Here is a 13,026-nt window from a genome sequence, read left to right as displayed (position 1 = left end):
CGAGAAGATTATATTAAAAACATGACTGTTGAAATATTATGAATTTTGTCCAGTAACTGTAGTCGTGCCTAATACAGATATAGTGAATGTTCAAAATGATTGTAATTATCTAAGAAGTATAAGATAGATATATTCTATTTATAAAACAAATTCTATTAATAAAATAAACGAAAATATACTACGTTACTCGATTAAAATAGTTCTCATATATAGTATATGCATGTAGATATGCACTACGTATAGTATATATCGTATTTTAAAATAAAACCAAAAGTTCGATATTACATATTCAGAGTTACCATATATATCTCACATTCTGTATTGACAGATGCTCAATTTAAAGCATTTTTTTAACATTCATCACTAGTTGTCGGAACCATGCGTAGAACATCCAATGCATGATTGCCATGCAGGACTCCAACCGCTCGATCGAAATTTTACATACTGTCGGTATGTATGGGTAGTTATACTATTCTACCTGGAAGCATCACACAAATTTTTGACAACAGTTATCGCCTCGTTGCTGTTCATTTCATTTTCATACACATACACAATACTATCTAGCGCACAATACCATATGCGCTTATTTTTATTTATAATTTAATTTTTATTTATACTTGCTTAATTTATACGGAAATCATTAAATCTTTTAGTAACTATAGCAATTTCTAACCTGCTTTACACTATTGCTTATAAATATTCGGATTATTCCGGGTATTTCGTTAAATTTTTCGACATATTAAAATATACATATTAATGGAAAATTAATCCTAATCTGTTCCTTATATTAATTTATGTTTGAATTTACATATGAATCTTGATCCTTTGTTTTACATAAAATAATTTATTCTTTTATTATGTTAATTTTTTACCGTTATGTCAATTGCACACCAAGAGACAAATTAAGTTGGAAAAGTGAAGGATGGGTGAGACTTATTCATTAAAAGTAGTATCTCCGAGCTCCTTACAAAATCAGTAGACTATAAATTTAAATCACTTACTAAGACCTTACCAAGACTAACTTCTTTTTACAATGATTGAGTTATCGATATACCTAATATATAATATAAAATATACGTTATTGCTTATATAATACATATTATTGCTTAAGATAAGTTTGACAGCCTTTCTATCAGTTGATCTCTTTATCCGAGTTATGTCTCAAAATTTGTAAATTCTAAAAACAAAGAAAGTTCCACACTATTGAGCAGATAAAGAACTAATTATTTACTATAGTAAGATTGATAAGACAAACCTGAATCATAATTTAGAGTTCCTGTTTATTATAACAAAATTGATAACAGAATAGATATTACGTAACAATGGATGCACAATTAAACAAGAAATTGTGCAAAACCACAGACTGAATTGCAACAGAATTAGGTGAGGCGCATTTGAGAAGACAGAAAGGATGCTCGATGAAGTACATCGTCGAAGCCACGCCGTATCGACAATGATACTCTAGCTCCATACTCACTTGTTTCCGCGTTATTGAATTCATATAAATTACGGGTTAGCTGGTCAGAATCGAGAAGTCGTAGAGATAATGAGTTGCAATTTACGAATATAATTATTAGTGAAACTTATTATGTATTATGAAATAGAGAAGCTATAAAGAAGCTTCGAGGATGTGAGCGTATCTAGTTTTGTATAAATGTTGCAGACAGCTGAGAAACGCTTACCCGTCGATAGAAAAGATATAGTGAAGTCATAAAGTCAGTCAGGCATTAAAGCTTACATGTTTTAAGAAGCGAAACGGCAATTTCAGATATATAGACATTGTACAAAGCTCGAGACCTTGTTAAGGAGTACATAACGTTAGCTAAGAAAAATATAATAAAAAAGAAAAATAAAGAAAAATATAATAAAAAAGATCTCTGTATGTTCATAACATTAAAACATTAAATTAGAGTCACAAGCGTCATAGAAAAACATTTGCACAATTCTTCCTTCAAATAACTATAGATTCTAAGATCTTAAGCACACTTGTAAAAGAGTGATATAGAACTATACAGGAAACTTTTCAGGAATATCGATTTGAAACAAGGAGCGATTAATAATACAATCATTTGTTAACGTTTTCTACGGTACCATCAAACTGTAAACGTGGGTCTTTCATGTCCAATGAATTTTTCAGTAGGCAACATATGTTAAGACAATCCAAAAGATTCATATAACATCTTCAAACATTCTAAATTAAAGTTATCTCAAAATTTTCGCCAAATAACACTTTTTAGACGGGGAGAAAAAAGGGTTTTCTACCTACTCCCTTGTGAGAAACACAACCCGGTCGAAATAGCCCGAAATAGCATGGAATATCCATTTTACAGTTTAAGGATTAATATAAAAATGCTCTTTTGCAATATAAATAATAATCTTAGATTCTCGGAGTATCTAATAAAATATTGTTCTATTCACAAGATGGTTGAAACAATTCTATAAATTGTGCCATTTCTTTCGTCAAATAACTTTATTGGGTAAAATAATGATACTTCTGTCATCACTATCCACAAAGTAGTAAATTGTTAAAGTTAATTTTTACAAATATATTCGAATTTACGACTTTCTAATGATTCTTCTACTAAACCGGCGCTATAATATATTCTGCATCTAAATTAGTATCATATGCATATCGTAAAAATTAGCCAAGTCAGATCCAAGGCATATGCAAAACGCGATAAATAGTTTAGATGCTGTTCCCGTTCTTAATAAATCCTCTGCCAATTTGTTATATTACACGCTGAAAAGGAGAATTATATTATTCTCTCGAATTTAGAATGCCAATGGGAAATCTACATTTGTATTACCATACGATTATGCGGAGGTTTTTTTTACCTTTAATATTGAAATATCAATTGCTCCTATATTCAAATATATCATAGATATTCATAGTAAATACTATCAACATAACTCTAAGAATATATTCTTTGATACATAAATTCATTATACTTATTTGCATAATTTTTTTTCCAAGTGTGTTATAAACCAGCGTGACGATATTGGAAGTTTTGAAAGCAAAATAGATCCTTGAAATAATTCTTTGTACTAATTGTTGTTACTCATTAAAGGAAATGATTCACCGTATTATTCTATTAAAAAAAAAAAAAAAATGAAAATCACAATCTTCAATTCTCATAACTAACTAATATACATAGTTACTTTACTGGCTTGAAAATCTGGAGAATTTTGACACCTGACATAGAAAGTGTAAAATTCCAAATTTATTTGGTACAATGGAATGTCAGTTTGCATCCATAGTGATCTTTCCCGTGATCTGCCAAGAAGATTTCAGCAATTCAATACCACTTCTGAACTGGAGAGGATCAAACTTTCTCACTTCAGTATCCTCGACTACACGCTCGCATCGACCTAGCTCTAAAGTCTGTCATCCTTCACGTACAGGACAAAAATACATTTTGCCCTTGATATACATTAAATAACTGACGTACATTAAATAAAGCATTGTACAGTAAGCTCCTATTGCTGTTAACACCTTGAAACCGTCAATATCTTTATCATTTCTAGTTACCATCGTATGTCTCGAACATTCAACGAAATAATTAGTGTAGGATTAATGCGTAGTTCTATTATGAGGATTCTGTAGCAGCAGTGTGAAATCATTACGGTTAGATATTAGCGAAAATTGATTCAGGATAGGTACTATTGCTGAATTGAAATGTGTAGGTAATTCTATTAATAAAATCTACTAGAAATCTATGAATCTAAGTAATGATGAATAGTATTGATAAAATCGAAAGATTACGTGAATTGTAAATCGAACGATTATCAAACTATATCAAACTGTATCTAGAATCTGAGTTTACAAAGTAGGTATTTTAGATGTTACGAACGACTAGGATAATTAATTTCTTCCTAATGCAAAACTAATTTTTATGAGAAATGCGTATGATTTGTTAAAGTATGCAAATTATGAAAATTTGTGAAGCTTTATATTTGACAAATAAATTAATCCTATATACAAAATACAAGCTGTTTAAAACTATTATTTATGAACGATTTAATATATGCACAGACGTATCTTTGTAGCTACTGGATTTGAATTCTACTATGAATAAAAAATTAATTCGATCGTGAAATGAACAAAACATCAATACATCATAAACAGGCGAACGAATTAAAAAAGCGATTCAAGCAAAAAGGGGATAATATCGATGAATACAAAGATCACATTATTTACAGGTTATTGAATCACCTAAAACACATTGTTAGACATATTAATTGCCTAACAAAATAATAATGTAATATTTATTTATATTTTTGGACATTTTTCACAGCAACCTATATTTCTTAATTTATAGCCTATTTAAAAGATTATAAATCTGTTTTCATAAGAAAATATGATCTATCAATTTGAATAGAACGTATCGCAGAATTCATTTACATATATCAATAACAACAAACATTTGCTGAAATTATTTGTACTGAATTTATTTACATATTTGACACGTTCTGACAAATTTAATGATTCCAAGGATGGATAACAGTCATTTGCATTTCAATTTTGATCGTTAATAACATTTTATCTCAGGCTTGTTTGGGGAAATAATAAATCAACAACTTTATATATTTTTTAAAAACGTATTCATCACGTAGCTCTAGTGAAGATAGTTATAAACACAGTATAGGTATAAGAATTACGGTAATTTAAAACTGTTCACACCGACCAGTCATCGGAACCTATCAATATTTTAGAATAAAAATCCTCGGGGAATTGATACCATGTATGAGATCCGCGATAAATACGATTGCTTTCCACAAATACCCGTTATATCCTCTATTTATAACGTACGGAAACAAAGAAAACCACTTTCAGCGTTTCACTCACGGACAGTTGCTCCGAATACACGAAATATTTGCAACTTTTCATTAATATAGGTATCCTCTCACAAAAAACTGGGTCAGATATAACTACAACCATCGTTGTGTCATTAAATCATACGTTTCGACTAAATAAAAAAAAAAAAAAGAAAAAAAGACAATGCAACACAATTTTGTCTAAACTAAATCTAAGTTATGTAGCAATTCTAAACTTCAAGGAATTGCAACTATTACTGCAATTTTTTTAATTCTCAGATATCATAAGAAGTTGTACTAATTTAGAATATAGTTTCTTCCTTTTTTGACCATGTCGATCAAACGTAGCTATGTAATGTCCAATATAACGCTAGCTGCTCGTACTTAAATGCTGTTCCTCAATGGAATACCGTCAATGGAGGTAGATAGAGAGGTGAACATAGAAGTTTCGTTCTAAACTATTCTTAGGACATCGAAGTTTATACAGTCATTCATGGGCTAATGACCACAGCGGATAATGGTAAACCAGCATACAATCAATATCCTGTTCAAAGATGGTAATGGCAAAGGGCAAGTCGATTATTTATCCTTAAACTCTTTAGAAAATCTCTGTAGGATGCATAGTACTTAAGAAATTCATGAAATTCGACCACTATTTTGTACCGTCGATTATCTTAGACGACTATTTATTTTAAAACATGCATTCAAGAACAGATTGACAGCAATGATATTAATGCGACATCACTTGGGAAATCTCGTTCTGGTCTGTTATAATCTTCAAGCATCAATTCCCAGGCTATCGAAGTCGGATGTGGTCGATATTTTAATGGAACTATATTGGACTCACGATATATCAACAGGAAGGGTATGAGTGCTTAAAAGGGAAATACTTGACCAATATCAAGTAAAAACTTCCTAGCAAGCTGATCTCAGATGCATTTCTGACACTTTATTGGATATTAACACCAGAGTTTTAAAAGAATTTTGTGTTTTTCGTATCTTGTTTGTTAAACTATGGTTTTTACTTTACTTCTTTCTATTATCACATTGTATTTCAAAGAAGTAATAATAATGTAATATTAACAATATATATTTAATAACGTAATAAATAAAAAGGTATATATAAATTTTGTTATTTAAGATACATTTAGAAAATGTAGAGCACAAAATATATTGCGACAAAAACATTTCGCAAACATTTAGCTAATGTCGACTTTGTATCGTTCCATTTTAGACGCGATTCATTAGGATCGATGACACTTCGTTTCTATTAAGCAGAATCCAACTTCACATCATCGGTAACAATTGGCGATATGCCAAAGAGCTACATACATGTAAGAAACGAATAGTGCATCTATTGCTATGGTACTAAATAAATTACTCGTATAATGTACATAAAAAGAACAAATAAGAAGGCCAGACAGATTCCTTGAAAAGTTACACTTAATAAATAATTTTTTGTAGACAAAAATTAATTACTTACATCTTATCTTAGATTTTCATAAAATAGCATCTAACACATTTTTGTAAATATGATGTGCTTTAAGCTGATACTAGCAAAAGATATTTCTAGAAATAGAAGTTAAAAATCGAAATGAATAATTTTTTCGAATTTTTTGATATAACTTTAAAAATCTTTTTTCAATAGAAAAATATAAATTATAAATAATTTGATATGTGATAACATAATGGAAAAAATTAATTGTTTTGGATCGAAATTCTATAATCTTTGCTGTTCTACTTTGCTTTTAGATATAATTATAGAACTTATGTAGAGTATCTATTCGGATAACCCAAATGATGAGAAACTTTAGCGAGAAATTTGCACTTTGGGGAGGAAACTGCTTGATACAAATAATCCTTTAGAAGGGAAAACCCATTAAAACGGCTTTGTATTTATAGAGCGCTCGAAGGTGCGCTCTGTGATGAATGCACAATGCACAAACTTTAAGTACATATGTACTTGTAACGTAGAAAATATTTTAATACAACCTATTGTATCGCTATAAAGAAAGATTTACGTAAGAGAAATATCTCTGTGCAAAGACATTGTAAAAAATAATTCTGCAAAATTATATAACGTAATATTACATATAGAGTATCGTTTGATATCACAAGAAGCTTATTAAATAAAACGGAGCATTCATGGAATTAATAATGATAAAATATGGTATTTAACAATCATATTCCATGTATTCCACGTATAACTTCACTATATTTCTTGATTTTTACAAAGAAAATTAAACTTCCAGTATGTTAAAATATTAGAAAATATTGCAAATACTAAATAATATTTTCGACGATATACAATTTGGTACTGTTTTTAAAAATCGCATGAAACTGAAAAAATAACGCTACAACATTGCGCAGTCTCTCCATTATACTACAAATATAGAAATTTCCGAAATATAAATATAATGTTCCCAAGAGTGCGTGTTCTCTCGTATACAATTCCTATCGCGTACCGACCACTTCGACCTCGATCTTTTCCTTGTTCAGTATCTCATTACATTGAACTTGATCGTTTGAGCTTGATATTTGCTCAACCAACAAATCCATTGAAGAAAAAGCATACGTGCCATATCAAACGCATCAAGAGAAATGTATGATAACGATTGCTTCCGCTACTTTCTAAGTCCAACACGCTGGACAACCAGCTGCAATTAAGTTCAAGGGCAAATTCCATCATCAAGAATTTACTCTAACTTCTCAGAAAACATGTAGACAGAGCCGTTGTATGCACGACCCTCGACGACTGAGTTACGAGGGGGATGAAAAGTAGGGCGAGCATCGTAAAAGAAGTGTTGGCCAAGTTGCATTTTACCTGGTATGTGCCAGCGTTAAGGCTTGCTACTGCAATTTCGTGTATTTATTGGAACTCTTCTCTTCCGGGGTCGCTCGATCGAGCCCAGGGAAACGTATGTGCTGCAACGTTTCCACGCTTTTTTTCCCTCTCCCTGCCTCTCAGATACACATTTCCAATTTCTTCTCGTCAATGCATTCACTCAAATAAATTGGACTTTTAACAAACATTAAAATTCGCATACAGTCAGAAGAAATGAGAAATGAAATTATAATAAGCGATAGATGGAAGTTCACTCAAATTTATAATAGTTAGCGTTAGAAGACTAGTGGTCGTGCAACAAGAAATTCAAAATAACGCGTTCATCACGGAATTTTACGCCAGTTGAAGCTCTTGAAATTCCAATTTTTTTTCGTCGAAGTGCTCACTCGGATAAATCGAATTTTTAATCAACATTAAAATTCATGTGCTACGGAAAAGAAAAAGAAAGCAAAGGGAATTAATGGAAGTTAATGTGAATTTACTTCTTAGAGGGTTTATGGTCATGTAACGAGGATTTCGAAATAGCATGTTCGTCACAGGATTTTACACGATCTGAAGCTCTTGAAATGTTCCATCAAACGAGAGTGAAGTTGAAACTAACGTGTTATCTATAAACATGTGACAGTATTGCTCGTAGCCTATATATGATTCAGTATATCACATTTGAAAAATAATATAAAGTATCAGGGCAATGCGCAGTTCTATGTAGGTTCGTATTTTATTACTGAGCTCGTTTTATACCCTTTTTCTTTTGTTACATTTCATTGAGACAAAACTGCGTAATTTCAAGCATTGAAATAAAAAATTGTGAATGATATTGTGTAATACAAAGCGTCGATTACAAAATTAAAATTTTATCAAAGCAGGGACAGATGCTATGTACGTGAATTATAAATTGTTATGTACGGACAGATGAATGTGAATTGCAAATATCAGAATCACATTTGTTTCTATTTCTTTCCTCCGACATAACTTACTATTTTTCATTGTTTCATTATATAAACAATTTACATCTTTTTTCCTTAAGATTTTATTCTTAACATAAATGTTTTAATAAAGGTTTAATATACTAAGAGCCTACTTTAATTTTTAGAATAAAAAATATAGGAAATATATCAAAATCACTTTTTCACACTTAACGACAATGAATCTCTATTTACATACAAAGAAATAACTATCTATAATATTTTGTTTTTCACTTTTTCATCATTAAAAAGTTAATTTCCAATATGTTTTAAATGTTTGTAAATTATAAAAAACAAAATGTACAAAATCAGATAATCTATAAATTTTTTACTTTCACTTTGTAACGAATACTATAAACTCTGCAATATAAAATAAAAAGTTTATATCGTAAAAGAATACAAAGATAAACAGATATTGCAAAAGTTATTCTTCTGAAGGTTTTGTTTTATACAAATCTCGAAATTTTATGTTTTTAAAAAGTTATAAAATTTGAAGAAATGAGAACTAACTGCTAAATTTTTTATCCTATATTTATCACTCTTAGAAAAATACTGTATCAGTTATAAAATGGAGGCATTTAAGTTTTTTCACTAGAAAAAACGTATACAAATATTAATGTATGATATTCATGTATTAGTTGTATCGTTACACTGGTATTTTTATCAGTAGCATTTCAGAGTGCGCACTTATACAACTGATACGATGATAAGGTGCTATTACGTTACTTTACATTCATAGAATGAAACTTTCAAAAGTACGCAATATAAAATACTTGTTTTCTATTATTAGATGTAGTTTAAAATTCGCTTTTCTTCGTAACTGCTAAATACTACCCACTTATAAACAGAACATTGGGCGTACCATGTAACCGCATTGTTAAAATATTTATATGAACGATTAACTGCTAGTGAGAACATCAATAAAATATAAGGACAGCATTTTATTTCTTGCGCATACGATATTCAAGTTTAAAGGTAAAAGTATGGTTCATGGGTTTTCATCGAAAGGGTGGGTCACGTTGCTAGAGACAACCTGTAAAGACTTGAAATAAAACTTGCATGAATAGGCACGTAGACCAGACTTCTTATTCAACACGCACCTTTTCCTTGCATTTGCATTGTTACTTACCCATTCGCCCCTTTTGAGTCAACAAATATACGTCATCGTTTCTACACGCGGTACATGCTTACGCGCGCGCAACTGTCCCCAGATTCAATACGAACACGCATAACCTATGCTATACACACGGTACGCATATCAAAGAATTAACGTGTAACATAGGCATTCCCGTATCGTTCGCCTGTCAAAGTATAGTATCTTATATCTCTTTCACCCTTTCCTTTGAATTGTTTCGCATTTTGACACTTGCTCCCTCTCCCTAGTCATGACTCATACTACATAGTACTAGCGCAGCTGTCTCATTCTTTCTCACGAATTCGTTACTCACTTGCCGATAATCTCGCAGAGCTCGTAAACTTCGTCGAAGAGAACTTCGTCGTCCGCCATAGTAGCAACGGGGAGGTCGAAGAAGTCGACCGAATGAGGAGGCTATACGCGCCAAAAGGCGCGTCAATGCTATACGAATTCGTAATAATTCGTTCGGTATTCAGATACGCTTCGTTTCTCTCCTCAGTAGGCCTGGGCCGACGGTGTGCTGTTGTTTCGTGTCGTGCCGTGTGAAATACGCGGCGGCGTGAACGTAGCCGCGTATAGTGGATTCACGGCCGCCTTCGTTCTCCCACCCTCTTCTCGTGTTCTATCCCTTTCTTTCCACCGATAGCGGCCAATTCGTTTTCCTCTACGCGCACGTTACGCACATACACACATATAATATATGTACACAGCTGTGGATAATACACCCGTGTTAGCACGCCCGATTGTCGTCGCACTGGCACTCCGATCGGTACACGCGAGTCCGCAACCCGTATACCTCTCAGTTATATTAGTAGACAGTAGGTGAAATTTTGCACGATGGCCAAGGGTGCCGAATACACAACCGACACCGCCTTTAAACCTTGCCTTGCTGTTGCCGGCAAAGACAGTATACACAACTGACGAAAATATACGTAATACGGACGTTTACACGATCGTGTCCTGACTCAACTACGAAGAAAACCGGATCTAGCCGAATCGGTTGTCTCGACGGAACAGTCGGTCGTGCAATTAACAAGAGCGATCAGCGAGAAGCGACCAGACAGACACCGATGTCACTACACACACTTTCCTCGTCTGTCAAAGGCTGGAGTAGACTCACTCGCTCCGAAGCAAGACTGGTTGCATAAAACGCGGCGAGCGACTGCGCCGACCAACTGCCTCCCCTCTGACCCCTCTGAATAAAAGTCCCATATGGTGGGGCGGGCGTGGCGCCGCTTCGCGTGCAACCTTTGGCGCTTTAACAGTTCTGTTTTTTGTTTCTTCCCCCTCGACTGCAATATTCGCCAATCGTATGCAACGCTACAATCGAGCATATCTGCAATATTCGTTGATGTTCAACCAGGCACATGAGATACCGACATCCAAAATTACTCCAATGATAAATCCTGTAATCCATCGAAGGAACTCAATTTTGAAAATATAGGATCATCGCCTAAATACACATCTGTGCTGATATTATATGGGCATTGGTTAAAGTTCAACTATACGTCTATAATATAACTCAATTGTAGAAAGCGATAAAGATGCACTTTGCGTCATATCTACGGTACATACATCTCATCTGTGACCACGCCACACATTCTGTAATACCGACCATTTGAAGGTTTTATTACACATATAATATTATGTCGAGTACGATTAGTTCGTTTGAATGTGTTCCGTTTATTTGAACAAAATTAATTTATTTGAATGTAAATTATTATTATATGAACGAGAAAACGTATATAATAAACAGAATCATTAAGCTGTTATTATATGAACTTCAGTTATATCATTGACTAAGGACAGACGTTCGACGTGATATCAAATTGGAACTTTGTTTCTCGGATTCTGAAATACCGACTAGAACAAAATCAGAGTGTTTCTTATGCTCTTTGGGATTTGATATGGCGAATAGAGAAATTATATTCAATTCAATTATCATGAGGTACGCGTCAATTACTCGCAATTCAATAAAGAATAAAGAATATCGGCTGGCTTCGATAGACTTAAACTTCATTTGAATGTCTGGCACCTCAGTTCACTCAAAATATAAAGTATCGAAGTTCACGAAAATGTTCGAATTAAATCTAGTTCACGTACCTGAATTATTGCGAAGCAATTTTTAAAATAACCGGGCGTTTGAGGGCGGAGCTAATGCTGATATGAAGCGGGTGTGATAGAGGAAGACTGACACTTGTCTGAATTGTTTCTTACAGTGATTTTCAATTTGACGTTAATTGGCAAGTGAATTGTATGTAAAAATATTACATATCAGCAATTAAATCTCCAAGAATAGAATGGTATGTTTTTTTAGATCTCTAAGGACATTTTAGTTAGATATTACACATTTTATTTATATTGTACGCGATAAACGTGGAAACCTTTCTCGAGGACCCGTGTCAGTTGTCAATAATCGCGACGGACCATGTGCCGATAATCTAAACATTCCTCGACATTGAACCGTTGATCGGTTTCAGCCAGTCTCCGAGCAAATGTCGAAAGGACCAGATCCAAAGCTTCAGTTGCCTTCGCTACATTAAATAGCTAAGTAAATGAACTGTGACTCCTTCTTTTCTTTTTTTTTTTAAATAATATATGCTTGTTAAAATATGTGCTTGTTACATGCATATGTAGACAATGTATTTTTTAAACAGGCACTTGTTTTAATATAAATAAGTGGCGTTCGAGTCTGCCAGAATCCATCTGTGTCCTGTCAGTGAAAGATCAAAGAAACTATTAGTGATTCACAATCTAATTAATTACTCACAATCAAATTTTAAAATATAATTTTTATACTTTTCACAGAATCTTCTTAAGACCCGGTGCTCAATCCGTGCCCAAATCGCGCCTAATTTGTGCCTAATTCATGTCTAATTCGTGCCTAATTCGTGTTCAGTCCGTGTCCAATCCGTGTCCAATACGTGCCTAATCGATACCCAATCTGTATCCAATACCCACACCCTATTCTCTGAGGTAAGTATGCATAAGTAAGTGTAAAGCTTTAAAACATTAGTACAAAATTTCTGCAAACCTAGAAATCGGTAAAACAGATTAGTAGGATAACTTAAGTAGGTATTTCATCCTGCCACTTCTTTATGAATTATATTCTCCTGGTACAAAACCATTGATATTACTACAAATTCTTAGATATTGATAGAATTTTCAGACAATTTTGCGATTTCGTATTAGGAGCATATAATTTGTAAAGAGATAGCACGAATAATAACTCATTTTAGATGTAACATGAAATAATTTTTCGTGTT

The 13,026-nt window shown here is 32.8% G+C and overlaps 1 protein-coding gene across 10 annotated transcripts in view; it reads right to left on the bottom strand.

The window, feature by feature from the left end:
* LOC126865897 (peripheral plasma membrane protein CASK) overlaps positions 1 to 10,902 on the bottom strand; it is a 262,104-nt gene extending 251,202 nt beyond the window's left edge. For 5 of the 10 annotated variants that reach the window (XM_050618839.1, XM_050618842.1, XM_050618840.1 and 2 more), the window contains exon 1: positions 10,074 to 10,902. In XM_050618839.1, the coding sequence (XP_050474796.1) occupies positions 10,074 to 10,132 (59 nt within the window). In that variant the 5' untranslated portion in view covers positions 10,133 to 10,902. The remainder of the gene's footprint in view (positions 1 to 10,073) is intronic. The other 5 variants (XM_050618844.1, XM_050618845.1, XM_050618843.1 and 2 more) reach the window with 1 other exon arrangement.
* Positions 10,903 to 13,026: the final 2,124 nt, after the last annotated feature.

The sequence above is a fragment of the Bombus huntii genome, chromosome 5 (genome assembly GCF_024542735.1).
Source record: "Bombus huntii isolate Logan2020A chromosome 5, iyBomHunt1.1, whole genome shotgun sequence".
NCBI classification, from domain to species: domain Eukaryota; kingdom Metazoa; phylum Arthropoda; class Insecta; order Hymenoptera; family Apidae; genus Bombus; species Bombus huntii.
Note: the sequence above shows the minus strand (reverse complement) of the source record. Positions and strands in the feature narration are given on the sequence as shown.